Below are 27086 nucleotides of genomic sequence, written 5' to 3'. Positions count from 1 at the left end.
AGCAGGCAGGGATCACAATGTATGCGATTATCTCACCGCCTTGCGTCAATTATCACAACAATGGGAACCCACTGGCTGGAGATTCCAGGGGCAGCATTTGCCTGTTTGAAAATCCTCTGCTATTAACTACTGTTCTCAAACTGCTGTTGCTGGCACCTTCAGCAATGCTTTCCTATGGGATTATAAGGCACACAGACAGGGGAGCACCATCTTTAAAAATAAACAATTTTTCTGAGTTTAAATTGCCTTCTGAAAGCCCACTGCAGTGGGAAAGTCTTGTTATTATCTCGCTTGTTTATTAAGAAGAGACAGCAGGGGTCACCACATGAAAGAAGCCATTTTCTCTTCAGCGGCTCTTTTCTTTTGCCAGTTAGTTTCTTTTTCTTAACCTGCATTTGACTGGGGTGTCAGGCACAAAATTCCAGCTCCAAAGTAATCCTGAGACAGGAGAGTGGATGTGTAGGGCAGGGCGGCCCAACCCCGTCGCTAGCTTGGAGTTGTGAAATCTGCAGGGCTGGTGCCCCTGGCAGCAGCTGAATTAGATAATATTCCGTTGCAACCCGCTAAACGGCGCTTCCTCCTGCCACGAATATGGCTTAGCGGATTGTCGGGTTGACGAAGGAAATGCTCGTGTTTTGACCGGAGCTGTAATGCAGTGTGGCGATGGGCAGGTCTTGAGAGGATGTGATCGGAATGCCAAGGGTTGCAGAAATCAGCTATCTAGTTCTCCCTCCCTACTCCCATCCTGGGGACCCCCCTCCTAGCCATCCCCCCACGCTAGGCGAGATCGGCTCTGCCCGCGTTTCCAGCTCACTCCTCTTGCAATTCCAAGTCGCACCAATAGAACAGGGCAATGCTGGGGAGTCAGCCAGGCCCTCTGGCAACACAAATGTAAACCCAGTGACTTACTGGGAGGTTTCCTCCCACCCACCCCCGCCTGCTGCAGCCACCTGCTCCTCGTGCCCTTGCTGCAGGCGGAGGGGCGAGACATCGGCAGTCCCGCTGCCCGAGGCTCCCTGCGGTTCGCGGGGCAGCTCCCGGGGACGCTCGGGCTCGAGGCATGACATAAAGGTAGGTGACTGAGCGCGCATCAATGTGGCACCTTCTGGAGGGGCCGCCAAGGGAAGCCCAGAGCTGAGCATCTGCTCGGGAGACCGCGGGTTGCCTCGCGACTCTCCCTGCAGCCCCCACCCGCCATAGGGGGTCCCCTGCACCGGGCTTCCCAGCCCAGCCCTGCAGAGGGCTGCATCCCCGAGAGGGCGGGGAGTCCCCGACACCCTCCCCCAAGGGAGCGGGCTCCGGGCGGGGAGGTTCCAGGGAGCGCTGACACCGGCTCTCCCGGGGGACAGGGAATCCCGGAGATCCTCTGCGCGGGGCGCCGCGCTCAGGGTTCCCCGGGATCCCTTCGGAAGGGCGCTGGGGACAAGATCCCCGAGGATCGGGGCAGTCTCCTGCTCCGCCGGGACTCACCTGCCCAGCCGCTGGGACTGGCTGGGCCAGGCAGGACTCAGGCAGGGGCCGCGCGGGGCAGCGGGGCCAGACCCTGCCCCGCCAAGGGGCTCCCCGAGGAGCCGCGATCCCCGGCGCAGCGGGTCAGCACAAGCTGGCTGCGCTGTGCTGGGGCCGGGGCATCCCCTCGGGACCCCAGAGCTCACTCGGGTCCCCTGCCTGGCGCGGGCGGGCAGCCCCCTGCCTTCCCCGGCTCCCTCCTCCGCTGCTTGGGGGCAGGGCCCCCGCGGTCCATGAGCCGCGCAGCTCCGCGCCCTAGTGCCTGGGGAGGCTGCTGCGCCGCCTGGGGAGGTGCAGGCCAGCGGGCGCTGAGATTACGCTGTTTCCGGTCCTCCAGCGCCTCTGTTTCCCCTCCCGAAGCGGCGGCGAAGCGGCAGCCCCCCAAATGGCCTGGCCAGATGCGGCAGGTCTGCTGCTCAGCGCCGCGACTGGAGGAGGCTCCGTGCGCCAGCAGCAGCAGCGCCCGCCCCGCTGCGCCTCCCGAGCAGCCGCAGCCCTGCAGCCCGGACAGCAGCCGCCGCAGCAGCCGCCGCAGCCGACGGCATGAGGCGCGATCCGACCCCCGGCTTCTCCATGCTGCTCTTCGGGGTGTCTCTCGCCTGCTACTCCCCCAGCCTCAAATCGGTGCAGGACCAGGCGTACACCGCGGCCGTGGTGGTGGAGGGCAAGGTGCAGGCGCTGCCCTCCCCGCCTGGCAGCGGCAATGGCACCCGCGAGCCCCCTGCCTCCACTGGGGGGGTCCTGGTGAAAGTCTTGGACCTGTGGCCCCGCAACAGCGGGGGGCTGCAGCGCGAGCAACTGATCAGCGTGGGCAGTGCGGGCTCCCCGGCGCCCTGCTTCAAAGTGAAGAGGAACCACCGCTACATCTTTTTCCTGGAGCCCACCGAGCAGCCCCTGGTCTTCAGGACATCCTTCGCTCCCCTGGATACCAGCAGCAAGAACCTCAAGAAGGATGTGGGCAGGATCCTGTGCGCAGACTGCGGTGAGTTGCCTGGGGCTGCCTTCCTCTCCTCTATGGTCAAGGAGCTGCTGTTGCGGGGATTAGTGGGGGTTAGTCTGGGTGTGTGGGGTATGTGGGGTGTGTGCTGGGGGCCAGGCAGATGGGAATGGACAGCCAGCAAACTGCCTAGCGCACCACCAACCCGTTTGGGAACTGCGTTTGGTGGCTGGCATGTACTGCTGGAGACCTGCCATCCCAGCATCGCCCTGGGGTTACACGTAAAAAAAAGAAAGTTTACTGTTTGTCGTGTGTTTGTTGTGTCTGTGGGGTTCTGGGTCAGGAATCAGGGTCTGAACCTGGAGACTGTGTGTCTCTCCCCTTGGTGACTGGGAAATGCTGGCAGGCTTGATTTGGGTAGGGGAGACCGGAGGGGAGCAGGTGCGTGGGGGGGGGGGCATTGAATTTGATTTGCTGAATATGACTTGCTCTGTTTTAAAAACTCCTGATCTGCATGTTGAACGCTGCTTCTGCTAGTATAAGACAGGCACGCAACTCATGTAAACAACGCCTTCCTCGCTGCCCCATGCCAACAGCCACAGAAACGTAACTCGGGGGTTGCAGGCTGACTTTCTCGGTGGCTGTTTTTCTATATGTGGATCGTTTCTGTTCCTGTGGGTTGTTCTGCTTTCTGTTTCTTGGGGGAACACTAACCAGCCCTTGTGAAGTGAACCCCATTTGTGTCTTTGATTTTCGATTTCCTTGAAGAGTGCGAATGCTGCCTGGAACAGAATTTCTTTCAGTTGTGACGATGACCTATCCTGGTAACTTACCCCTGCTGGACGTTGTCAGTTGTCTAACACCTCAATGGCAATCCGTATAGTCTGCATCCGTCACCTCTAGGCTGGTTGCAGCACAAGCATGCAGGTGATGAGGGAGATAGCATCCAGGGTTCTGGTGGAACGGTGCAGCTCCTTGGTGTCAGAGAGTCAAATAAACAGGAACTGATTTGTGATAATTTGCGATTGAATTCTGAGTCTATTTTGAAATTGGATTTCACTGTTCTTTTTGTTTGTGCTTCAATCGCATTACAGCTCACTAAAGTACTTGTTGTCAGTCTCTTATATTTTTCATATTTAATGTTTCTTTTTGTTCTTGTTTTCCTTTGATAACTGCAGCCAGTTTACTGAATGAAAGACCTTGTAATAGCATGAATTTCTGGCCCCATTAACTCTGTAGCCACTAAATTGCATCCAATGCACTGCTTTCCTATAGCAGATATCATGTTTACAAATACAGAGACAGATATTTTGTTGACATGTGTATGGGTTTTGGAATAGACTGGCTAGCAGGGATGTGCAATAACTATTAAAAAGTTTGGCATTTGTCAAAATGGTGTTCTAATTTTCTGAAGTGTTTTCTTCCACCATATTTAGTTTTTCTTAAAGTAACAAATGATGTTTGTTCTGTACTGTATAAATACAGCATATCTTAGACTTTATCATGTTATTTTCAAATAGAGATGTCAAATTAGTTCAACAGGAAAGTGTTGGTTTATTTATTACTGCTTCTTGCCTTAGAATTACATTATTGTCGTCTGGAAAGGCTGGTATATGGTTTTAAAATTTTGTGTTTTGATGATCTTTGATTTTTTTTTGTTTGCATTGAATGATTTTGACTAGGTTTGGGATGTGAGTTTAGCCCTTAGTTTGGCTTTAATTCTCAGACACCACACCATGGCCCAGAAAGTGGTGAGAACCCTGTGGTGCAGTGGAAAATGAACAACGAATTTCTCCTTAGGACAGGTTCCAATTTGGTCAATGGATTATAAATATACGCAATGCATATCTCAAGATGATTCAGATTCCCTGTATAGGTACTCGCTCATCAGGTTAATAGACCTTTTTCCCATTATAGGCTATGTGACATGCTAGTTATACTTAGCTCTACAATGAACATTTAATAGTTTTTTTTTTTTAAAGTAGGTTTTTTCTGGGGCAAATCCTTTGCCAATCAAGAGGATTGATCCTAGACTTTTAAAACAGGCTCTGTCTGCTCTTTAGCTATTATCACAAAAAGAAGTTTACAATTGTGATTGCTGGGCAAGAGAGACGGAACCTCACATATACATTGCTGTTGAGAAGAATGGGCTAAGAACATAAATATCAGGAGACGTGGTTAATTCATGTATGTATATGGACCAACATGAACATATAACATTTAGAGAAATAACTGTCACAAAATAAAAAAGTACATACCATGGTACATTTCATGGGCTTGTCATCTGGAGTCAGATGGTACCACATCATCAAGTAGGTTGCTCACTTTAGTCCATCAAGAAAAGGCACAATCCTGCAAGGTTCTCAGCGAGTGATTTTGCTGAGAGCCGAGAGTGCACTGCTCCTTCCTGGATCTGGCTCAGAGGGTTAAAGGAAAGTGCGTAGGCTGCTGTTGCTAGCCAGGTAAGAGCTGCCATTCTGACCACGTCACCTTCTCGGCCCTAATGCATTTATTTCTGTATTTTCAACAGTCTGAAGAAGGCCTCTTGGCTAAAAGAATCTGCAGGTTTTCGGTGCTGTTGTTTCATCAGAGCTCTGTGGCAGGTTGCAAAATAAAGAAGCTGGGCTATAGTAACTGTCAGAAAGGGGGTTATGTTAAGTAACAGAATTGGAGAGCAACTTCATTTCACTAACGTTTTGATGACCTGTTGAATTCTACTCTCCTGTGTGCCAATACAGTATTGGGAGGTTAATGTTGAAGGTGACATGCCAGGTAGGACTGATCTTTTGATTTGTGATGCCCCCAGCTGCTGGAGGTGCATGTATTGGGCAATCAGGCCATGATTTGTCTTCTCCCTGCTGGCCTTGTGCCAGAGAAGAAAACTGGGCTGTGTGGTGAGTTGTTTCCTGCTGCAAAAGAGGGAAATGGAGGTGGTCCATGAGCTCCAGAATTAGCATGGGATTGAGGGTCCCCTGTTAGATCATGGAGTGGTCTCTAAGGGAAGTGGCAGGTACACCATTTTTTGGGACGTTGAAAAGCAGACTGTGCGGAGCACTGTAGAGCAGAGACTAGGGAACCCTCCTGCAGTGGCAAGGAGATGGTCTTAATAGCTCTGCTCCAATGTCATTTCTACAAAGACTGGGACCTCAAATGGCTGCTTGCTTCCCCTCTGTGGCCAGTCTCAGGAGTGAGCCTGATGTCTAGTGGTTTGTGCTCTGCTCTGCTTTAGAGATTAAGAGCTTGATTCTGGAAGCAGCACAGCACTTCTTGAGAGGGACAGTGTGCCCTCTGCTCCCACTGATTTCAATGGGAGCTAAGGGTGCTCGACATGTTGCAGGGTTAGATTGCAGGTTTGAGTCCGTGGGCCGCCGTGCTGAAAAGATGTGCCTCGCATTAGTGTTCTGCAAAGGAACAGTGTTGAAAGGAGAGCCATCTAGTGCCCAGCCAGAAGGCTGATGGGCAGGATATAAATGGGTGACAGGCTGGATGAGGAGATGCGGAGGACCTATTAGAATAATAAGTCTGTATGGTGCAAAAGAGTAGGACGATACACAATACAGGTGATAGGGATCAAGTACCTAGGGTTTTAATTTTCAAAAGTATCTCCATAAAATGTGCATCCGTCATGAGCCTAACCTGCATCTCCCTTAGGTGTGTCCTGATGTTGGAGGAGGTGTCCCCATAGTTAGACCAAGGCTTTGGAGTTGGGACTTATGGGTTCTGTTCTCAGCTCTACCCCTGACCGACTTTGGGAAAGGCCAGGGAAGAGCTCTTTGCCTCAGTTTACCTATCTGTAAGACGCATAGAATAGTCGTCACCTTCTCTCAGTGGAGTTGGGGGGATTAATGAATGTTTGGGAACACTGGGAGTTTCTTGGATGAAAGGTGGGATGCTTTCAACAACATGGTAGTATTATGTGTGTCATGGGATAGTGTGAGTTGGAATATCCATCTGCCTGAAAGGCCATTTAAAAAGCCTCATTGACAACCAATATTCTAGCTGTGTTATTGCTTCCTATATTGTTATATATTTATATTCTTTAGTATGTATCCTTCACATGGATTTTCTTTTGGCATCCATTTGCTGCTTGTTTTGGGGTGACCTCTTTTGTCTCTATGCTTGTGTGCGTGGACTAAGGAGGAAGGAATATGTCCACGAGGTAACCTTCGCTTTCCCTCAGACATTTCCGATGACCAGTGGAATCCTGGCTTTGACCTACTCATGATTCTGTTGAAGACGTTGGGAAATCGTGCCACTGACTTTACTGGAAGCGGGATCAGACCTTTAAAGAGCATTCAGCATCTTCAGTTTCACACTTTAAATGACTAAATAAGTACTGCTCTGCGAGCTTAATATATATTTTAAAATATCTAGTTTAATGAGGGAAGGATGGCTTTGTTGTTAAAGCATAAGATATGGAGTCTGGAGACCTGGGTTCTATTAAAGACTAATTCTGTGACTTTGAGCAAACCAATTGAGCCCTTTGTGCCTCAGTTTCCCCCACAGGAATTTTAGCATCAACCTGACTCCCAGAGCAGATTTGTACATCTCTTTGAGATCCTTGATAGGAAGTACTATGGAAGTCCAGTACAGGGCATAGTGGTTGCTACTACAGTTAAATAGGGCTATTCACAGCAGTAAGAACTATGATCCATAGAAAGTATGTACAGGCTTGGGCTTTATTACTACAGTTGATGCTTCTTACAGATAGAGTGTCTGATCTTGCATGCGGTAGACATTCAGAATTCTTGCTGACTGCAGGGCCAGTTTTGAATGCACAAGGATTGCAGGATGGGGCCCTAAATATCACATCACTTTTGCTGGGAAGTACATTTCTCAACTTGCTGAACTTGGCGTTGGCTTTGCCACATCTGCTGGGGTTAATCAGGGATGGGTGCTCAAAGTTTTGAGCACACAATGGCAAATGTACCCTCCTGAGAACCGAATATCTGGGGTCCCATCCAAAACAGCATTTAAAGCACAATACTAGCAGCTTGTGCACAATCTGCAGAAAATGCTCGTTCCTTTTTCTTTGGGTAATTCATTCAACACATTTCAAATAAACAGTGAACTGAATATAATGCTGGGGAAAGGTGCTGGCTTGACAGTCTCTCTTTATCCCCAGAACAGGTACAACACAGGCAGCAGCAGTGTCAGCTTCCCCTGCTCACTGCCCTGCTAATTAGAGCTGTCTGAAACTATTTTGCACCACCTTCAGAAAAATCACACTTCCCGGGTTCGCAGGAAAGCGAACGCTGTCTCCTTCTTGCCTTGAGCTTTTGCAAATGGAAAATGGTCATTTTGCTGCAGAAAGCTTTTTCTTCTGGTAAAGCTGGCACATTCACACAGGGTGCCGACTCACAGTTTTGCTCAGGTACAGAATTTTGCCTGTGCCGTGACATGGAAGGTAGCTCAGACTTTGTGACCGATTCTGTCCTTGAGTTCTCAGCTGAGCCTGCTGAAAAGGGGGCCAAGTATTTATTTTATTGCTTACTGTTGGGGGCATAGAACTGTGCCCATCCCAGCTGGCAGGTGCACGTATTTTAGAAATAAATGAAAAACATAGAGGTTGAGCTATTATTAAAACAAATCAAGTCTATAAAAAGAAGACCTGACATTCTACTGATAACTCTTAGTTCAGAAAAGTCTGGGTAAATATATAGTCCTTGCGGTGTGCCCTGGAGGTCAACAGAGACTGGAGTACCTAGGCACTACCACAGTCCAAATAATAAATGAGTTCTAGAGCTAAGGGCCTTCCACTCAGAACTCTGGCCACCTGTCCTGTGACAAAAACAGCTGCAGATTTTTAACTCCAGTGCCCCCCAATTATTACAACTACTGGGGTAAAACACTGTGGGGAGCAGGTTCTCACATACACAGGATCTGAACCATAAAAGGCTTTATAAATCACAGCTAACGCCTTCAATTGCATTTGGAACCAAATCAGAAGCCAGTGCACAGGTACAGCCATCTCCATCAGAGAAGTACCACTATGGGTAGCCATACTCTGCAGCAGCTGAAATATACAAGTGTTCTGCATGGGTAGGTCTAAGTAGAATGCAAAATAGTAATCTAATGCAAAGGAGACAATGCCTCTGTTAATGTCTGTTGGCAGATTGTTTTGTGATGAGGGAATATCTTGGGAATGAACTGGGATCCACCAATCCATTTTACCTAGGCCACTAAATAGCAGTCACAATAATAACGGACCTTGCCAGATTTGGCAATCACTGATCACGCTGGTGAAATTCTCTATCTTTTAAGAGTCAGTCCATTTAATAAATGACACAGCGATCCTTCCAGCAAGTACCCAAGCCCCAGGAAATCCCTTAAGGTAAATTATACAGTGCTTTGTGTGTGTGTCATACAGTGAAAATAAACAGCACAAGTGGATGTAAAATTTGACTGACATCAAGCAAATCTGCAGTGGGATTTTCCAAAGGGCTTGTGGAACATGCCGTAGGAAAGCAGAGAGATTGTTGTTGGCTGCTCTTGTAACCAGTGGAATTTTCAAGGCTGAGAGGTGCTAGGGTGCTGAAAATTTGTCTGCCTCCTGGGGAGATCTTGGCAATTGTTTCTAGTTAGACATCTAATAAAGCTGCAAGGCTAAGGGCATCTTCCCCTTCTTCACGTTTACTGCCTGTCTTTCACAAGGCATCCATAAATGATCTCTGTTTCCTAGAATCCCCCTGGCACTCACAGCCCCCTGACACACAGACATGCAGCTGTTAGAAATCCCAGTGGTTAAATATCACAGACATGGTCAGATAACTGTCTCCTAAAAAGCAATTACTCTGCTAATGATGTTTCTCTGCAGTGCTGCCCATGCACATACTGGATGAAATTAAGCTGAGTGTGGCTAAAACACGCATTGGGGCAAGCAGTGAGACACAGACTCGGTGCAAAGTCGGTGGCTCTGGCAGACAGTCTTAGGGCTGGTCTACACTAAGGGAGGGGATCGATCTAAGATACACAACTTCAGCTACGTGAATAACGTAGCTGAAGTCAAAGTATCTTAGATCGAATTACCTACCGTCCTCACGGCACGGGATCGACGTCCGCGGCTCCCCCTGTCGACTCTGCTACCGCCGCTCACTCCGGTGGAGTTCCAGAGTCGACAGGAGCGCGTTCGGGGATCGATCTAGATGAGACGCAATATATCGATCCCTGAGAAATCGATTGCTACCCGCCGATACAGCGGGTAGTGGAGACGTAGCCCTAGAATGGTAAAAGATTCCTTCAGAACAGAGCCCAATGATGGCAGTGTGCCTGGCAAGTCCACAGGGGACACCCCTGTGCTAACCCCACAGGTGAGGAGTGTCCTAAGGGACATCTCCATGTGCACTGTCAGAGAATGTGGGATTTGGACACCAAAGTGACAGCCAGCAATGGAGCGCACCAGTTTCTTGATCACCATGTGAGTGCAGCACTAATTCTTGACACACGCATGGCCATGCATTGGGGGATGTCAGTCAAGGGCATCCTGCCTTCACCTTAACACACAAGGTACATGATGCTTGAACTAAATTATAGCAACCATCGTCACCAGTTCCCCAGTCTAAATCACATGACCCTGTTCTTTGCACCATGTCCTGTATGATGATGTTACACTAATGCCAACAGTCCACTTGTCTCCATCATTGATTGGCCTGTAGAAAGCAGGTGAGAGTTCATTTCCTCTGACTGGTGTCAGGCCCATCTGCTAGTCCACCCGACTTTTAATAGGAGAACTCAGCTGCTGGGGAACCCTCAGTGCAAGGCACCGCTCTATAACTGGGACACTGGTGTCTTCAGAGCAAGAGAGCAGAGTCGCACTCATTTTAGAACCAGCTGCCCTGTGTAGCCCCCGAGTCCAATCACTCCTAGCGGCACCTGCATACGAGATGGTGACCATCCTCTCTGGATCTTACCCTGAGCATCCATTGCCTCCTGATGGAGATGAGCAGAGATCTCCTCTTGAGGCCTGCCCTGGTTTCAGCGCTGCAGCATGCTCCATCTGCAGCTTCCTCAGGGTAGACAATTCCTTTGGGGGAATTCACCGGTGCATTCTCATTTCATGGAATATGGCGATGACATGAGATCCATTACAGACAGAGGCAGGATAGTGCACAAAAGATGCAGAGGTAGGGCCGGCTCTACAATTTTCGCCGCCCCAAGCAGCGCGCCGAATTGCCGCTGCCGGGGGCAGGGGCAGTCCGTGTGTCCTTAGGGCGGCAGGCGCGTTTCCGCGGTGGCGGCAATTCGGCGGCAGCTTCTATGTTTAGCTGAAGCTGCCGCGGAAACGTGCCTGCTGCCCTAAGAGCACACAGACTTCCCCTACTGCCCGCGGCGGCAATTCGGTGCGCTGCTTCGGGGGCAAAACAAGCTTGGAATGCTGGTGCCTGGAGCCGGCCCTTTGCAGAGGTGGGTAGATCTATGTGGGACACAAGTTGACTGATTTGTGCTCTGCTGGCTGAGGCCCATAGGGACAAAATTCACACCTCGGTTCCGTCTGTTCATGGTCTGTGGCACATAATTGTTCCATCTCCTGTGGGCTGTAATGCTTTGGTCTAATTTTGGTTGTTGGGTTTAGTGTGTGGGTGCTGAGGGCCTGTGAGATACAGGAGATCAGACGAGATGATCTGGTGGTCCCTTCTGGCCTGAGGATCTATGTCAAGTCACTGAAGCAGAATCCCAAACAAAACTCCGATGGGTTTATCCCCAGCAAGCGCTCATATCCAAAAAGGTCATCTCTAAACCCATGTAGCAATGGCAGGGCAAACTCACCAGTTTTGCTAGCTGTTGTAACAGGACTGAAAGCACGGATGGGGGATGGACCATGGGAGGAAAATAGGGACAACAGATGATGTTGGCATAGAAAGTACACTTATTAAGTTTAGATGTTGGCATAGAAAGTACGCTTATTAAGTTTGCGGACGATACCAAACTGGGAGGGATTGCAACTGCTTTGGAGGACAGGGTCAAAATTCAAAATGATCTGGACAAATTGGAGAAATGGTCTGAGGTAAATAGGATGAAGTTCAATAAAGATAAATGCAAAGTGCTCCACTTAGGAAGCAACAATCAGTTTCACACATACAGAATGGGAGGAGACTGTCTAGGAAGGAGTATGGCAGAAAGAGATCTAGGGGTCATAGTGGACCACAAGCTTAATATGAGTCAACAGTGTGATACTGTTGCAAAAAAAGCAAACGTGATTCTGGGATGCATTAACAGGTGTGTTGTAAACAAGACACGAGAAGTCATTCTTCCGCTTTACTTTGCGCTGGTTAGGCCTCAACTGGAGTATTGTGTCCAGTTCTGGGCACCGCATTTCAAGAAAGATGTGGAGAAACTGGAAAGGGTCTAGAGAAGAGCAACGAGAATGATTAAAGGTCTTGAGAGCATGTCCTATGAAGGAAGGCTGAAGGAATTGGGTTTGTTTAGTTTGGAAAAAAGAAGACTGAGAGGGGACATGATAGCAGTTTTCAGGTATCTAAGAGGGTGTCATCAGGAGGAGGGAGAAAACTTGTTCACCTTAGCCTCCAATGATAGAACAAGAAGCAATGGGCATAAACTGCAGCAAGGGAGATTTAGGTTGGACATTAGGAAAAAGTTCCTAACTGTCAGGGTAGTTAAACACTGGAATAGATTGCCTAGGGAAGTTGTGGAATCTCCATCTCTGGAGATATTTAAGAGTAGGTTAGATAAATGTCTATCAGGGATGGTCTAGACAGTATTTGGTCCTGCCATGAGGGCAGGGGACTGGACTCGATGACCTCTCGAGGTCCCTTCCAGTCCTAGAGTCTATGAGTCTATATTTAGCTGAAAAGAGTTTCTTATCCCAAAGCTGGCCCTTGCCTGCCAAAGAAAAGTGTGTGAGTGTGTGCGCGCACAAGTGTACACAGTGTTTGGAGCTGGGTTGTATGTGATCCAGGGCCCATCCCTCATGATCCCCAATTCCTTCCTTATAAATACCCTCATTTTGCCTTGAGCTCAGTGGAGAACCTATGCTAATGTAGATAAAAACAAATAAGAAGAACAGAGCCAGACTTCATTCCCTGGAACACTGTCAATTTCTGTTTCAGTTTCCTGCATTTTAAGAGTTTCTAAGATAGTTCAGGAGAAGACTTTCTGTTTTTTCTTTGACAGAATAACCATCTAGTATTTAACAGAAACTTGGCAGCAGGAAGGAAAGTGCCAGCATGTAATATTTTCTATTTCATGGAGGGCGTGTGGTCTAGGGGCTTGGGAATCAGGAGACCTGGGGTTTGGTCTGCTGACTACCCCACTGAACTGCTCTGTGCCTCAGTTTACCTATCTGTAAAATGGGCATGGTCATTCCTGTGAGGCCTAATTCATTGTTTGCAAAGTGCTTCAGGATCCCCAGATGTTAGATGCTATAGAAATGCAAAATGCTGTTGTTGTTTAGCATGGAATATATTTGACTTATCTCTGTCTGAGGTTGGTCATGTGGTCAAGCTTTTAAAGCAGTTATTTTTTTCTGAGCTGTTTGAATAAAAAAATTCTGTGAGGTGGAAAGCACAGACCGCCTAGTAAATTATTCCCCAGCTCAGCAGCCAAGGAGAAGAGGCCACTACCCATGTGGGAAATCCTGGATGAAACCTAGTTTTCAAAGGAGCCTAGAGGAATTGGGCACCCAGATGCCATTGAAATTCTATAGGGCTTGGACATCTAAGTCCCTTAGACTACTTAGCAAAACCCGGCCTTAGTGGTCAGGCTGAATATAGGGAAACCAACTAACACAGCAATTTGTCAAGGCCACAGCAAGTATCAAAACCCTAATGATGAGAACTACAGCTAGTCAGCTGGGGCTGTCTACACTGCCCCGCAGCTCAGTCTGCAGGGCTGTGGCTAGCAGAATGCACCAAAGTGCTGTGCTGTAACTCCCCATGAGGACGCTGCAGGCGTGAGCTTAAAGGTCCCTAGTTCGCCTGAATGTAGTCCTGTCTGAAGAGAACTACAATATTGTGAACCGGGGGCCTCCATGATGGCACCCCCAGGCTACGTCTTCACTAACCGTGGTATTGGCGGGTAGCAATCGATTTCTCGGGGATCGATATATCACGTCTCATCTGGATGCGATATATCGATCCCCGAACGAGCTCCTGTCGACTCCGGAACTCCACCAACGCGAACGGCGGTAGCGGAGTCGACAGGGGGAGCCGTGGACGTCGATCCCGCGCCGTGAGGGCGGTAGGTAATTCGATTTAAGATACTTCGACTTCAGCTACGCTATTCACGTAGCTGAAGTTGTGTATCTTAGATCGATTTTCCCCCCTAGTGTAGACCAGCCCTAAGTGTCAATATGGGAGAGATACAGTGCAGCACTTTGAGACATGTTGCAGTTCACACCCCTGTAGTCTGAACTGCAGGGCAGACATGCCCTTCGAGTCTGCTCTCCTCCCATGGTGTAATTTCAGTGTAACTCCACTGAACTGAATTGAATAACTCTGGATTTACACTGCTGTAAATCTGACCCTTTGCCTCTTAATACTGTTCGCTTTAGGCAGGTGGAGTGAACGTTAGATCTTGAGATGCAGGAGTCACCCAGTTAATGTAGTTTTCCCTTGTGCATTGGTGTTTTCCTTGGCTGTTGGTTCTGTGCCTTCTTCACGTGGTTTGCAGAGGAGGTACAGTATGCCAAACGTTGACCTAATATTCTCTGTCCCCTAGTTAGTATATGCAGTGGTGGAGTGTATGCAGTGGTGGTCCCAGGGTATTAGAGAGACAAGGTGGGGGAGGTAACAGCTTTTATGTGACCAACAGCTCAGTCCCTCAGAGTTTCTCAAGGTAAGTTAGGCTAAACCACGTTGGTGATTTCTTTCTTGCAGTCAGTTTGGCTCTTCCAAGGTTCCTGACATTACAGCTCCATTTGGGGGAAGTCAGGTGGGTTCGGAGCTGGGCATGAGGAACTCTGGTGAAAAGCCCAGTGTGGTGTATTAGTGCAGGTGCTTGGCTTAAGTGAAGGCTTGGATTCTGCAGTCAGATCTGCATCGGCGCAGACGGATGCCTGCAGAGGAGCTGATTGCAGCCTCAGGATCTAGGTCTTAAAGCCAACAGACTATGGAAACGATTGGGGGGGGGGCGAAAGAAGATGGTGATAAGCTAGGGCTGTGTCCAATGTCTGGAGTGAAGCACTGAGGATGAATAAAAGGCATTTGCAGAATTTTTGGAAGGACACACTGTATAGGAGAGTGAGGCAGCTTCTGCCAATTTGCGGGCGAGAGGCAGATATTTGCATTGATTATGATCAGCTGCTGCTAATCGGCTGAGATAATGGTTTAATAATGATTCAATGGCACTGGGAACCCTCCTGCATTCTGTCTGCTCTCTAGTTGTGGCAATAGCTTAGTATGACACCACGGGCTGGAATTATTTTTGTTTACTGGGTCATGTCACAATCAGTGCAGCAGTCCCCGTGGCTAGCATTGGATTGAAATTTAGCCTCTGGATTATCCAAGGGCATTTTGTCCTCCTTAACCCTTTTGGGCAGCCAAGTGGGTGCAAATCAGGAGCAAGCCCACTGAAGTCACTGGTGCACAGCTGTCACGAGAGCAGAATCAGGCCCATTTTGTCTGGCTGGAAATGCACACGGTCCCAGTTTTACGCAGAGCTGCGCCAATGTGGACAGATTAAAACGTTTCATGTACACATTCATTGACCCTGTGAGTGTCACACACAGCTTGAATGGATAGGAGACTATTGGCATGCGCCCATAGGGCTGTGAAAGGACCTTTTATAGACGTTGCTGAAAGATCTGTAGGGCATTATTATTGTGATCTTGTGACTAGGTGCCTCTTTGCTCCTCTTTGCCGACACGCTGATCCTTACACTCTTCTAATCTCCCTTTGGCCCTGCCTGTTCTCAGCTCCTCTCTCCTCCCCAGGGGCCCTGGGTTTGCCCCTTTGCACCTCAGCTGCCCACCCAATGTTCCGCCCCATCTCCTGTCCGAGGGGCATCGCGTGGACAGCAGGTTAGAGCACAATCTTTGTTCACCCCTCACCAGCTCAGCTACACCCTAAGCTGCCAACAAAACTGTGCCATCCAATGTAGCTAGCACCTTTTTGGCAGGACTGCAGGTGTAAATCCAGGCTGACTTGCACAACTGGAAGGAGAACTACCATGCATCTTCCTCCACGGCCCCAAGCCATGAGTAAGACCCTGCTTAGTATCTTGTTAAAACCTTCTCCATTAACTGGGGAGGGACCAACGGTGTCCGCTCCCATCATTGCAGAAACCTGCAGTGGGTCCCAGACTTGGGGGCAAAGGGAATGGTGGCCCATTGGAAGGGGGATAGACATGGGATCTTTTGGTAGTGTAGCCTCCCTGGGAAGCCAGCCTGCTTCCATGAGAGAGGAGGAGCTATACTCCGGGTATCCATACTCTAGCTACAAGGGACCCTTCTTTTCTCATTCCTAAGGCTTTGGCTGCAGGACACCTTACTCCCATTTTGTTTGGCTGAGTTTGAACAACTCTGGCTGTAACAGGCCATTTGCTCTGTGGGCTAACCTGGTTTTAGTGGGCTGGGGCATCAGCCACCTCTTCCTCTGGAGTCCTGGTGGACTAGCAATGCCCTCACTTAAGGGCATGTGCTCACAGAGCCCAGATATGGAACAAGCTTTTCCCTTTGTCTACTCCTGTTTTATACAGAAAGTTTGTGATTGATGTAGGTTTCTGCATAGTTAACTGGGAGGCTGGTGCTGGGGCTGAGGAGCAGGGCGAGCTCTGATTAGCCTCCTAGCTTTTCAGCCCCAAACATACACGCGGTGAAGCGCATCCATAAGAGCTCTTTACTTTTCACGATGTAGCTGGGACCAGAATTTTGGGAGGCTGAGAGAGGCATTTCTGCCAGCTATAGGCCAATCTGATTGGTCCTCTGGTCAGGTGACAGCCAGGCTCACTGAACTTGTTAACCCTTTACAGTCAAAGAGATATAAAGTACTTTTGTGCTATTAACTTTTCTTATCTGTTTATGACGCGGTGTTTGGAGGTTAACTAATGAATGTTTTGAAAGGGCCTTGAGGTCCTGGGATGAAAGCTGCTGTATATTGTACGAGCAAGTCTAAATACAGTGAGTAATTTTTAGCACCCCCCTTCAAATGATCCCCGCTCCTGTGCCATGTTAGTCAGGGGTTACAGTCACTTGGGGGCCAGGAGAGGGGTTCAGTCGGGGATGTGTTCCGAACTGGGAAGTGCTAGGAGGGAGTCAGAGAAAGGGAGGAGCTGAATGTGGCCGTTTCGGAACAAAGCGCGTTTGGGGATGTTTCTGTACACAATATGGGCAGCTGAACTCTGTTTCTGTCTGTCACAAGCATGCTGGGTTTCAGAGGAGCTAGCAGTGGGAGCAGTTCATAGACCTTCCTGGCAGAAATACCTGCTCAGCTACTAGCCCAGGCAGAAACTAGGATGAGACGGAAGTTCCTTTAGTTAATTCCCAAATTCCCTTCCCCTAGCCCCCAAGAACGCAAGGAGTGCCTAGTGACTTCCTTCCTTGCACGTGTGCTGATCACCCTGCTAACTGGGAACCAGCACGGCTGTGTTTGCGCCCAACAGAAGATGCAACAATGTTTCCATAACTGACTATCCCGCATGCTAGTTGGAAAATCTCTAACCCTCAAGAAGGGCCAGCAGCAGCAAACGGAGGAGCTGCCCAAAACAGCATTAAATTAGTGGGAACAGTGTCATGTACCTAAGTACTGTTTGGGACTTGCCTGGACATTGCCTGCATAGTTGCATAGATTCCTCTATCAACATCGGCTAACCAGGGTATGTATAACCACCGAGCTAAATGGAGCTGAGCGTTGCAATGTACCTGACCAATACGTGTTCCGATGTGATTGCAATGTATTGCCTTGTGATTCAGGCAGGGGTGCCAGCCTGTTTTGCAGGATGTGTCCCGCGTGAACTCTTTGAAGTGAGAGGCACGTCACACACAGGCCTTTGGTAAGTAAGCAATGGCCAAACCTTAGTCCCTCAGTGGGAGTTTTGCCATTGATTTTGGCAGGATTAGGATTTGGCGTCATAGCCTGTTTCATCACACTGCTGCTGCATGGCTTCCAAGTTTTTACATAAGAACATAAGAATAGCCACACCGGGTCAGACCAAAGGTCCATCTAGCCTAGTATCCTGTCTTGCAACAGTGGCCAATGCCAGGTGCCCCAGAGGGAATGAACAGAACATGTAATCATCAAGTGATCCATCTCCTGTCACCCATTCCCAGCTTCTGGCAAACAGGGGCTAGGGACACCTTCCCTGACCATCCTGGCTAATAGCCATTGATGGAACTATACTTCATGAATGTATCTAGTTCTTTTTTGAAGCCTGTTATAGTCTTGGCCTTCATAGCATCCTCTGACAAGGAGTTCCACAGGTTGACTGTGCAATCTGTTAATCAGATTGATTCTTCCTCCACTGGATGGAGAGGAGAATTTTCTCCACCTTAACAAGGTTGTACAACACCTAGCATAACAGGGCACCGATCCTGACCAGCATCTGCGAGTGCTACAGTAATATACTTAATGCTTAATAATAATAGTACATTCTGCTCAAATATTTTGAGGTCTGGGCAGCAATAACCTCAAGAGCTTGTTGATTTTTTGAGCTCTCCATTTACCTGTAATAGTTAAAACCCAGGTAATATGAATATCTCCCGGCATCGCTTCTCTAGGACGTGTTCTGCTGAGGATGACTGATCTGAAATCCTGATGCCTGTCTGTGCTGATTCCTCAATATGGAATTCACCAAGATGAAAGAGACAGGGTTGTGGCCTGCTTTACGACAAGGAAAATGTCATCTTCAGAGGATGAGATTTTATGTTCCTAGCCAATAAGAGCTTGTATTCACTGCAGAGTTAGCCTGCGCTGTCGCCCCTAGCCCCACTCCCGTCCACATGCACAAACCTCTTACATGAGTTTAGTGGTGCTTTCAACCCAAGCCAGCTGGCCCTGCTGCAGGTATAGGCTACAGCCCAGGTGCTGCTTTTCTCAGGCTAGTAACCCCCCCCCACATTGCAGTGAGGACGAAGGCTAGCTCACTCGAGAGCTAATAGTCCTCCAATGGCTTCCCACAATTCTCCTTGTGTGCCTAGAAAGATGGACAAATTCTCCCACAATTAACTGGGAAGGAATCAGAGATCGGCCCAGCTGGCTGCAGCACAAAGAACCATGGGATGTGCCCCCAGAAGTCCTAGCGATCCCCATGGGGGAGGACAGCAGGTCACTCAGGCAGGGCTCTGCAGCATGGGCCACTCACAGCAGGCTAGGCTAACCCGGGTGCTGATCCCCCGAATTAGCTCTGCAGTGAAAACAAACCCTAAGCAACATGGTAGAGCTGTGGAGGCAAGCGGATTTCTGTAGCCGGTGGCTCACTGGGAGGGCAGATAAAAGCATGTGCATTGGCGGGGGAAGACTGCGTAGCCATTAGCCTGGTCAACACGCTGCATTCACTGTTCCAGGCTGTCTGCATGGCAGCGAGAGCCAAGAAGTGAAAATCTCCCCATAACTCAGGACATTGTAAAGGCCCCAAATGAGCCACATGCTGAAAGCCCTATCCTCAGCTTTAAGCTGCAAGAGGCCTTCAGTTCTGGGCGCTGCTCTGAGCTAGGCATACGCCGGGCCCGATTCCAGTCTCGCCCCAGTTTTAGGCAGCTGCAACGCCACTGATCTATAGTGGAGTCACACCTCGTTTCCTCTGGTATAAGTGGATGCAGAGCCGCCTCCAGTTGATCGGCTTCCTCTTCCTCAGAGGTGACATGTAGCTCTTGATAGCAGGGGGGCACAATTTAAAGGTTCAGGGTGGAGAGGAATGTCCCTTTCCCACTCCTTCCGCACCTCCCACATCCGCTCCAAGCTGGCACTTCCTTGCCCCCACTCCTCTCACAGCTCCTTTCCCACTTTTCCCATGGCCTCCCTGCTGAGGGCACGGTGCAGGCTGGAGACAGCTCCAGACACTTACTGCTGAGCAGGACTGTGGGTGCAGGTGAGGAAGGGACGGCACGGCACTTGGTGGGCTTCCCTGCGCACCCTCTGGCGGAGCTGTGCTGCCAGCCTGGTCTATCTTCCCTGCTCTGGGCGCCTCCTAGTGGGACTGAGAGGGAGTGCTAGGTGCTGGTGCCTTTCCCAGGCGTGTTACTCAGCCAGATGCCCACCCTGGCAGAAATCTGGGGGGGCGAGAGGGGGAGGTGATCCCATCCCCCCCTCGTCGCCTCTGTTCTTACGTGTGCATTAGTGCATGTGGCACACCCTCATGCCTGGTAGCTAGTCATTTGGGGCCATTCGTTGTCTTTGAGCTGCCAGTGACACTTGGGTGTAGGATCAAGGGGTGTCGCTGGTGTCTCAGCTCTGAGAGCTGAGGCAGGAGATAGGCCCCTAGGAGGGACACCTGGATCTGACGTGTACAACAGAGATGAATTATTCTGAATTATTTGTTACGTGCTGGCAGAATGCTACCTGACCCAGAGAAAGACAGTGACCCTGCTGCAAGGAGTCTAGGGCTAGAGTCTCACAGGTAGTTAGGCCCTTTGAGGATCTGGACCTTATTGACTAAATAGTTCTGCGTTTGTCCTGAATGGTGGTAGGCAGGAGAGGGGACATGGGCTCAGTGAGGAATCAGGAGATATGGAGAGTCTCTGAGGAGTTGGAGAGATTTTCCATTTGGAAAGGGCTCCTGCGTCTCATGCATGAGGCATGCATCATATTTGATATATGTTAAATATGTAGATGGTCTGTGACATGGAAAAATGGCCACTTTTGTATTAGGTCATCTGAGATCCATATATAAAACATGTTACATACACAGCATGTGTAAGTGGCATAGATTTTTGTTCCCCATGGATTGATGCTACTGATGGCTTTGGATTGGTCCGCAAGATTCAGAGACAGGAGATCTGGGTTTGGTTTCTAGCTCTGCTACTGACCATGGATAAGTCACTTAGCAGCTCTGTGGCTCAGTTTCCCCGTCTGTGAAATGGGGATAATAATGCTGCATAAAAGGTTTTGGGATTGATGGATGAAAAGCACCAGTTGTTATTTTATTACGTGCCAGTATCAGTTATTTGCATTAACACTGCTAATAATTAAAACCTTCGATTTCTCTGGGATCTCAAAGCACTTTACCAGTGTGAATCAGTTAAAACTCATGTCACCCTTTGAGGGGTGTCATCATTACTATCCCCATGTTTTTACAGATGGGAACACTGAGGTGTAGAGCTGCTAAGTCACCTGACCATTGTCTGAGGCAGGACCAAGAATATTACTTAGCACGGCTGGAAGGTGTTGAATTGAGATTCCTGGAGGGAAAGGAAGCCCTTTGCTTGTCCCCAGGACTAGTACAATGTGGGCAGGGTCAGTGCCAGCTCCCCTGCTCATCCTACAGCCACTGGCCAGCTGGTCTTGCCCCCATGCCAGGAAGCAGAGCTATGTGAACAGTGCTCAGCGTCAGTGCAACCCACAGCAATGAAAACTCAGCAAATTTCAGGTTTGAAGGTGGAATTTAAACTAGATGACTTAGGTGTGAAAAATGTTTGGGCCCCTTGAAAGTTTAGCCACATTTTTCAAGTGACACTTTGTGTGTGTGTGTGTTACGAGGTACACGTGGGAACTTCCACTGTATTAAGATTGCTGCTGACAATCCACCAGACACAGTTTCCTGAAATCCAGTATGTTTGTTGTGCTAAGTCATATAATCAGGACTTGCCACTAGAGGGCACTCATAACACTGAGTGCACATCATATTACTGCATTGCATCCTAGAGAGAGAGAGATTTTTCAAGGCGGTTTTATAGCTACTGGTTGCTTTTGGAGAGACTTTTGTGACAGTAGAAGCCTTGGCAGGTCACTAGGGCAGAACAGACCCTCACCCTGATGAATGCCTGCAGAATGTACAGGGCTTAATGAAACTTCCATGTTTCATCTGGAGCCTTGCCTTGCCATGCTGGGTTTGAATGACCCTGAAACTTGCAAACAGGATCATACATACAATTCTACGGACCAAAAGTCTCCACAAATCTAATTGAAACCCACACAGACCCAAAAAGGCCTTTTTGTAAAGCTTTGCCTGCTGAGATCCCCTCTGAAGAGATGAGGGGAGAATTCATTCTCCATGCCCATCTCTCTGCTCAGACTGCTAATCTCTGAGCCATCCAGTCCTAGATCATGGTCAATTTCAGTCTGTCCTTTCACAAGCACAGTGGGTCCAAGTTGCCTCATACTGGCATAACTCAGAAATAATGCCTGTGATGTCAGGGGAGTTACACTGGGATAAAACAGGTGTAAGGGGAGAACCAGGTACCCCGCTTCCTTTGATGTAGCAATCTTGTTTTCACTATTGTGACCCTTCACTGACTGTCAGTGTCTCTCCCCTCCTCTCCTCTCATATGCAGGAAGGAAACACATCCTGATTGCATGAAATCAATATTCCACTCTCAGCTCTGCCATTTGGGTGCTAGGTGACCCCTTGGGCGAGCCACGTACCTGCTCTATGCCTCCATCATGGGGATGATCATGCTGCTCTGACAGGGCCATGAGGCCTGATGCGTGAATGCCTGTAAATGCTGTGTGATGGGTGGGTGGAAGGTGCTACAGGGGTGCTCAGAATCCATTCACCAGGCCTTGCCACTCTAAACGTTAGCTCCCTCTTGTGGCATATGGGAGGAATGCAGGCAGTGCCTCAGCAAGGTTTAAAAAAATCCAGGAAGTGGAGAAGCTCTGCCTCTGAAATCACAGCTGTCCTTATCTGTGTCTGGCTGAAACAGGTGATGTGTGACAATCCTGGCCTCTGTTCATCTCCCGGTCAAGGCCTGAGTTCTAGGTGCTGTTTCTTTTGCAGCTCTTGGTGCCATCCCAAGCACTGAGCTGTTTGAGTTCAGCCTTCTGCCCTCTCCCAGGTGATAGCTGCATGTTTCAGGGCAAATGCAGAACCTGAACTCAGGCCTTGGCAGGGAAAAGTTCATAGCTCCACAGATTCCAAGGCCAGAAGGGACCATCGTGATCATCTAGCCTGACTTCCTGTACAACACAGGCTGGAGAAGTGGCCTCAGATAATTTCATTTGAACTAGAACAGATCTTTAAAAAAAAAATCCAGTCTTGATTTACAAAATTACTCGTGATGGAGAATCTCCCACGACTCTTGGTCAGTTGTCATGCATGTTCCCCCTTTAGCAGCAGCAGTAGCAGTGTGCTGAGCTTTGGCCGGGAATTGGCTCACCATCTGGGAGAGACAGGATGAGGTGTAAGTTTCTGTGCTGTGGCCAGGCTGTGTTGGAAACAGTGTCAGGAGCAGGAAGGGAGACAAGTGAGCTGTTCCTTGAAGGGACCTGGCTTCCTGTCCTGTGTGATTACTGCAACCCTGAGCGGGCATTCAGAAAGGCTCCTTGGCCACACTGCCTGGAACCTGTTTACATGCAGCTCTCAGTGCGTCTTCCCTGTATCCCAGGGATGTGCCTGTCACATCAGAAACCAGGGATCTCTGCTGAGCTTGTTCAGTTGGGTCATGTGATAGGCCAGGTCACACCTGACCCTCTGTAGAGCGTCAGGAGAGAAAAGGCAAGGAGGTAACCCCATGTGTGCAGGGGCATGCCACAGCCTCTTGAGGGGTACAGACACTGCTCTGAAGGGGTGCTAGGTACCTGAAAGATTAAGAACATGGGGGGGCATGGCCCTTCCACTGCCGTGTGCACTGGGTGCAGTGCATGCTCCATGTGAGGGTAGCAGACCTGCCACTCCAGGTGTGCAAGGATTCTGGCTGACTCAGCCACAGCCCCTCCTGGGTTCTGCTGCAGCCCATCCCCTCTGCATTGCTCTGGCTGTAAGAACCATGGTCTAGACCCAGAACTGTAATGCTGGGGAAAGCCCAGGCAGGGTCAAGGAACATGGCCTGTCCCCAGTAATGAGGCTTTAAGGGTGGGGGCCCTGGAGCACCTGCCTTTTCCTGAGACATCTCCTGTCCAATTGCTCCGATCCAGCCCAGAGCTGCTTCTGACTCTGGGTTCTGCAGGTGAAAGGTGTCCGGCTGGCAGCCCCAGAAAAGGCCACAAAACGAGTGTGGCCAGGAGACAGGCTGTGTACGATCCTCCTGTTCTGCTCCCCCCACCCCCTGCATGCCTCAGCCCCAGCCCAGGTGGGGAAACCATTGCTAGTCGCAACTCCATGGCTCATTCAGCCCTCAGGGGAAGCCACTGACAAAGGGAGCTTTTATGCCACTGACACGTGTTCACTGGGCATTGGACTCCCACTCCCTCCACGCTCCCTCCACATGGCCCCCGTGATCAGCCAGTAACGAGCTTTCACTTGTCACTACCACGGTGATCCAGCCTGGCTGAGTTTGTGCTTTTACCCTCCCAGCCATGCAGTGTTCTAGGGGGATGAGGCTCAGGGAAACCATTGCCAGCACTGTCTAGCAAGAAGTGGAAACTAGAGCATTACAAGGAGAATGTAGCATTAGCTATGCAATTGTGAGGGCTGCTATCACATTGAGGCTCGAACCTGCGACCTCTAGAGATAAAACCCAAGCAGTTACAGTTTAAGATAACTCTCTTTAGCTGAGACTGTAAGAGAGGCCTAGCTTCTGCAGAGCCACACAGAGGGGGACTTGTAATACCCACCCACCAATGGGTTACACAGTAATTCATCCAGGCCCAGGTGAGGGGACTGCCTGTGGAGGGGAAGGTTTTTGTGAAGCAGGCAACAGTCATGCAGGTTGGGGATGATAAACAAGCTGCATTTACTGGCTAGCAAATGTTGAGCATAGGAAGTAACTGGATCCAGTACGGCCCTTCTGAAAGCCTCTGCTCATTTTGCAGACTGCACACGCAGAGGTTACTTTGCTCACCTTGGAATTGAGGCCACCTCTAGGGTGGAGCCAGCAATCTGCACAATGACAGTTCAGGATCAGGAAATGAAGAATAATTTAATCAAATGAGGATTTAGGGTGGCAATGTATCATTAGAATTTAGGCCAGGCCTTGGGGTTAACAGCCCTAGTCTTGCAAAATGTCCCATGGCTCTTAAGTGACCACATATGGTCAGTGGCATGGTTTTATGTCTCAGCCCAGATAGCACCCACAGCGCCCTCTAAAAACATGCTGGGGGATTGGCTTATTACTGCCTGAGAGAACAGTGGTATCTGGCAAATAACCAGCAGTTCATGTATAAGCAGTTCTCCCTTGGATGTCTCTCAGCCAGGACCATGCCAACTCCACAGAGTAGTATGTATCTTCTGTTGCACAAATCCAGCTGATGCCACATATCCCAGAGCTGGTGCTGTTTGCTTGTCTGCTTCACTGTGGGCCTGATGCTGACCCTTCTCACACAGGTTTTAGACCAGTCCAACTCCATTGGCTTCCTGATATAAATCAGAGGTTGGCTTTGCAGCTTTAGGTCTAGATGTGTGAGGTTGTGTTGCCTACTGGCTGTGGCAGGATGCCTGGGTGCTAGGATGCCTATGCTAAGTTCTGTAACTGATTTCCTATGTGAGATCTGAAGCAAGCCCTGTTAGCTCTGTGCCTCAAATACCTTCTTTGTCCAGTCTTTTAAATCTGAGTCCCTGATTCCAGTAAGCTCTCCCCTATTTATAACTGGCTCAGCCTCGAAGGTCCCCATCTGATGGTAGATACTGTAAAACTCCTTACATCTGACCTCAGTCAGAGCCTGCAGCACCATCAGCTGAAAATAGCCACAAGCCCACGGGACCAGCTGCACAGTTGTTTTGTGGGCTGTCTCAGTTTTGCAGCTGGCATGTTGGGTTTGGACGATATCCCGCCCACACAGCTGTGTTCCAAACCCCAGAAACGATGTTTCCCCATGATAGCACCTCTTTGAGTGAGGTTGGGGCTCCTTTAAACACAAGCACATGGGCCATGAATCCAAAATGGCAGCCACAAGGTGTCACGGAGTCCCCGGGCGATGCTCCGGAACTGCTCCCCACCAAGCCAGTCAGGACTTTGGGGAGCCTCCTCTCCCTTGGAGCAGACTTGTTCAGGGCAAGAAGCTCACACGTCTTCACCTCCTGGGTCTCTCCTTGGAGCATTCAGCATCCTCTGCCCCTCTGTGCGCTTCCCACAGCGAGTCCACCCCAGCGGGGTCCTGGGGAAGCCACCAGGTCCTGCACCCCCACTTTGCAGTCAGACGTGACTCTTAGCCAGCCAGTAAAACAGAGGTTTATTCAATGACAGGAACAGGGTCTAAAACAGAGCTTGTAGGTACAGAGAACCGGACCCCTCGGCCGGGTCCATTCTGGGGGTCAGTGAGCCAGACCCCCACGTCTGCCCTCAGCCAGCTCCAGACTAACAACCCCTCCCAGCCCCTCCTCTCTGCTCAGCCCCTTTCCTGGGCCAGGAGGTCACCTGATCCCTTTGTCTCCAACACTTTCAGCTGGCACCTTTGCAGAGGAGGGGCCCAGGCCATCAGTTGCTAGGAGACAGAGGGTCAGGCATTTAGGTGCATTGGCCCTTTGCTCTGCCAGATACTTAAGAACTGCCATGGGGACACTGAGGCACCAACACAGTATTCAGAGAAAACATTAAGAACATTCCCAGTTCGTCACATCTCTCCCCCCTTCGAGACCGAACTGAGCGAGGTCACTTCAGCCAGTGACCTGGGGAAGTTCGAACCCACCAACGTTCCCATGGATGCCCCAGCATCTCTCCCATTCCTCGGTGTGAGTTACACCAGGACAGTCCAGTCTCATGCCCTCCCTTAGGTTGGGTGTGCTTGATGGCACTTGCAGGCCGCATGTGGGAAGGTTTATGCGGCTTGAACCCTTTTGCTATCCCCAATACCCATGGGGTTCAAACTGGGACGGGGTCTTCTCCCAGCACTCTGGGCTGCAATTCGGGCTCCCTTGGTTAAGAGCCCTCAGCTTGGCCTTTGCCAGCTCTGGGCTTGAGCAGCCGCTTCCCACCTTGTGGCCCAGACACAACGCCTCTGCCGTCCCCCCTTGCACTTTCCAGCTTTTACCGTCAGTCCCACCTCCTTGAGGCAGCCCAGCCCCCTCTTCACCTGGGACACCTGTTCCTCCCAGGTCTGGATAAAGATGCACATGTTATCAGTGTCTGCCCGGGCCAAGTTCTCCATCGCCCTCTGCTTGTCTAGAATCTCCCCAGGCCTAGGCATGGGGTCGGCATCGGACAGTGTGATGGCTTTAAGCTTCTGATAGCCCCCACAAAACCAGATCATCCTGTCTCCCTTGGGGATCAGCCCCACGGGTGAGGCCCATGGGCTGTAAAACGGCTGGATCCCATCTAAAGCCAGCATGTCCCTGACCTCTCTCTCCAGGATCTGGGCTGCTTTCCCAGTGACTCTGAATGGGGAACACCTGATGGGGAGATTGGCTCCCACCTCAGGGAAGAGATCCCCCGGGGGTCTTCCCCCTTCTCCATCCAATCCTTCCTCTTCAGGTCCAGGGGTCCCCTCACTCTCCTCCCATCCAGCAGCTCGAACGGGAAGAACCCTGTGGATTCCTGGGGCACCACCAGCTGCCTCCCGATTCCCCCCAGTTTTACTTCCCCTTGGGGAGCCCATTTCCGGTACAGGAATCCCTCCTCCTGCAGGACTCTGTCCCTGCAGCCTTCCCCAAGCGGGTTTTCAGCGCTGTGGCCAGCAAGTTCCCTCAGCTTCTTCAAGGAGGGATCCCTCTGCAGCTC

The 27086-nt window shown here is 50.0% G+C and overlaps 1 protein-coding gene across 4 annotated transcripts in view; it reads left to right on the top strand.

Annotated features, from left to right (window-relative positions):
* Nucleotides 1-2050: 2050 nt before the first annotated feature.
* The window catches only part of NRG2 (neuregulin 2), a 319504-nt gene continuing 294468 nt past the window's right edge, over nt 2051-27086 (top strand). For all 4 annotated transcript variants that reach the window (XM_050962620.1, XM_050962619.1, XM_050962617.1 and 1 more), the window contains exon 1: nt 2051-2491. In XM_050962620.1, coding sequence (XP_050818577.1) covers nt 2053-2491 — 439 coding nt within the window. In that variant the 5' untranslated portion in view covers nt 2051-2052. The remainder of the gene's footprint in view (nt 2492-27086) is intronic.

The sequence above is a fragment of the Gopherus flavomarginatus genome, chromosome 7 (assembly GCF_025201925.1).
Source record: "Gopherus flavomarginatus isolate rGopFla2 chromosome 7, rGopFla2.mat.asm, whole genome shotgun sequence".
Taxonomy (NCBI): Eukaryota; Metazoa; Chordata; order Testudines; family Testudinidae; genus Gopherus; species Gopherus flavomarginatus.
This window is presented reverse-complemented; position numbering and strand designations above follow the sequence as displayed.